The sequence below is a fragment of the Sinocyclocheilus rhinocerous genome, unplaced genomic scaffold (genome assembly GCF_001515625.1).
Source record: "Sinocyclocheilus rhinocerous isolate Xijiao unplaced genomic scaffold, SAMN03320098_v1.1 C36791914, whole genome shotgun sequence".
In the NCBI taxonomy this organism is placed as follows: Eukaryota; Metazoa; Chordata; class Actinopteri; order Cypriniformes; family Cyprinidae; genus Sinocyclocheilus; species Sinocyclocheilus rhinocerous.
Genome location: NW_015785960.1, coordinates 1 through 1,795, shown reverse-complemented (window position 1 = coordinate 1,795; position 1,795 = coordinate 1). Strand labels below are relative to the sequence as shown.

General features: G+C 34.7%; 1 protein-coding gene across 1 annotated transcript; it reads right to left on the bottom strand.

Moving 5' to 3' along the window:
* Window positions 1–8: 8 nt before the first annotated feature.
* Window positions 9–1,610, bottom strand: LOC107736573 (SH3 domain-binding glutamic acid-rich protein-like; the record flags this gene model as incomplete). The annotated part of the gene is made up of 3 exons (XM_016547956.1): window positions 9–86; window positions 584–664; window positions 1,425–1,610. Coding segments are annotated over 3 exons (345 nt in total), but the record flags the coding sequence as incomplete, so codon positions are not given.
* Between the last annotated feature and the right edge of the window lie 185 nt (window positions 1,611–1,795).

Sequence of the window (1,795 nt, the reverse complement as noted above, 5' to 3'; positions counted from 1 at the left end):
GATATTACTGTTGTGTCATCATCAAGATGTTCCTCTGTGCCAGATCCATTATGAAGCTTTTGTGCATTTTCAGCTTGTTGTGCCTCCTGCACCAAGAGAGATTTTTATTAAAACAGTGGAGAATCAGTTTCATCGCCGTCAGCAAGGGAAAGTTTCACCAAAAATGCAAAAAAGAAGAGAGGAAGAAAACAGATAATTCTACAGCCGATTGTGATAACACACTCTCACAAGGAAATCACTTCACTGATGTTTATCCATTCACCACCGAAGACCCCTCTGGTAATGTTTTTCCCCCCTTGTTTTAGAGGATTGCAAAAAGTTTGAGATATTGCATTTACAGTTATTTGATCCGATTTTTCAATGAGAATTTATATGAATTATTCTACATACATTAAAGTGGACAAAGGATTTAAAAAGAGTTTTGAGAAAAAGAAGAAAAACATCTTTCTCTTTTTACCCTACTTCTGTTTTCTCTGTTATTTCAACATTTGATAATATCATTCAAACATCTACAGGATAGCTGAGGCCAAATATGTTTTAACGTTCATGTCAAACAAGAAAAGGAAACACGCAGAAATACAACCTTAGATCCTGGGGGAGGTGTCAGACCCAAAAATTCATAAACTGAGTTGTCCTCTTTGGCTTCAAAGAATGTGTCATAGTCCTGCAATTCAGGAAAATATTATTAGCATTTTATAGCAATTAAGGTAGCAACACAGCAATGTAATTTCAGTAAACTTCAAAAGAAGCTATCAAACAGAATGCTCATGCTGTTTTTTTCTATAAAACATGGATGTAGACTTATTTGCACTATATTTCAAATCTTATGAAGCCATGCAATAACTTACAGTGAAACGGGTCTAATTTTTTATTGCCATTATTCACTAAATTCAATATTCTGTGGTTTCCAGGTATTGCAAACAAATAAGTTCCCTGTGTGTATCCAGAACACACAAAGTTACGTTTTCAGAAGACATGAAATACAGCACACAACTTTTGCTCATTTAAGAAATAAGAAAAAAAGTATACAGGTTTTGAGCAAAATTAAGGGGAAGGGGTGTAAATGATGACAGTATTTTTATTATAGAATGAATCGTCCCTTATAGACTTGAATGATGAAGCTTAACAACATTTTAATAACTAGATTACAAATGTTTTAATATAGCTGCTCCATCATGAATTTGTAGGTTAGCTTGGGAGACTAATTTATGTAAAAGGTTCTTTTGCTTTGAAAATGATAATTCTCTTCCCGTTTTTAGAGCTCTTTTGAATACGTTTTAGTGCTATATTTCTGCTCTGTCTTTGATTTTACATCACTTAACCTGGATAAACAAAAAAACCTTCAGTCTTGACTCACATTGTGATTTTGATTTAACATTAAGAAGAGCAGTTTTACGGTAACCTCGGTTCTAGCGGGTTCTTACCCCACAATACATCTCCTCATTGAAAATCTGTGGAGGAAGAGGAATTCCATTGGTGGGCTTCTTTTCTCCAGGGACATTTTCCCTCATCCACATCCGGTTGTCCTCGTTTGAAGCAATGTCAAACTGTGTGTAATCAATTTTAAGGGCCTCAAGAAACCCGACAACATCTTGCTGTTTCTTTTTGATCTGTGGTATTGGTAATAACAGAGTACTGACATGAATCCCAAGACAAAACAACATTTTCAAAATTTCTCCACATTCTAAATTTCTCCAAATTCAAAACACATTCCAGATAATAAATATATGTGAATTGTAGTAGATATCTTGAATAGGGTTGCAAAGGGGTGGAACATTTCCGGAAACTTTCCAAA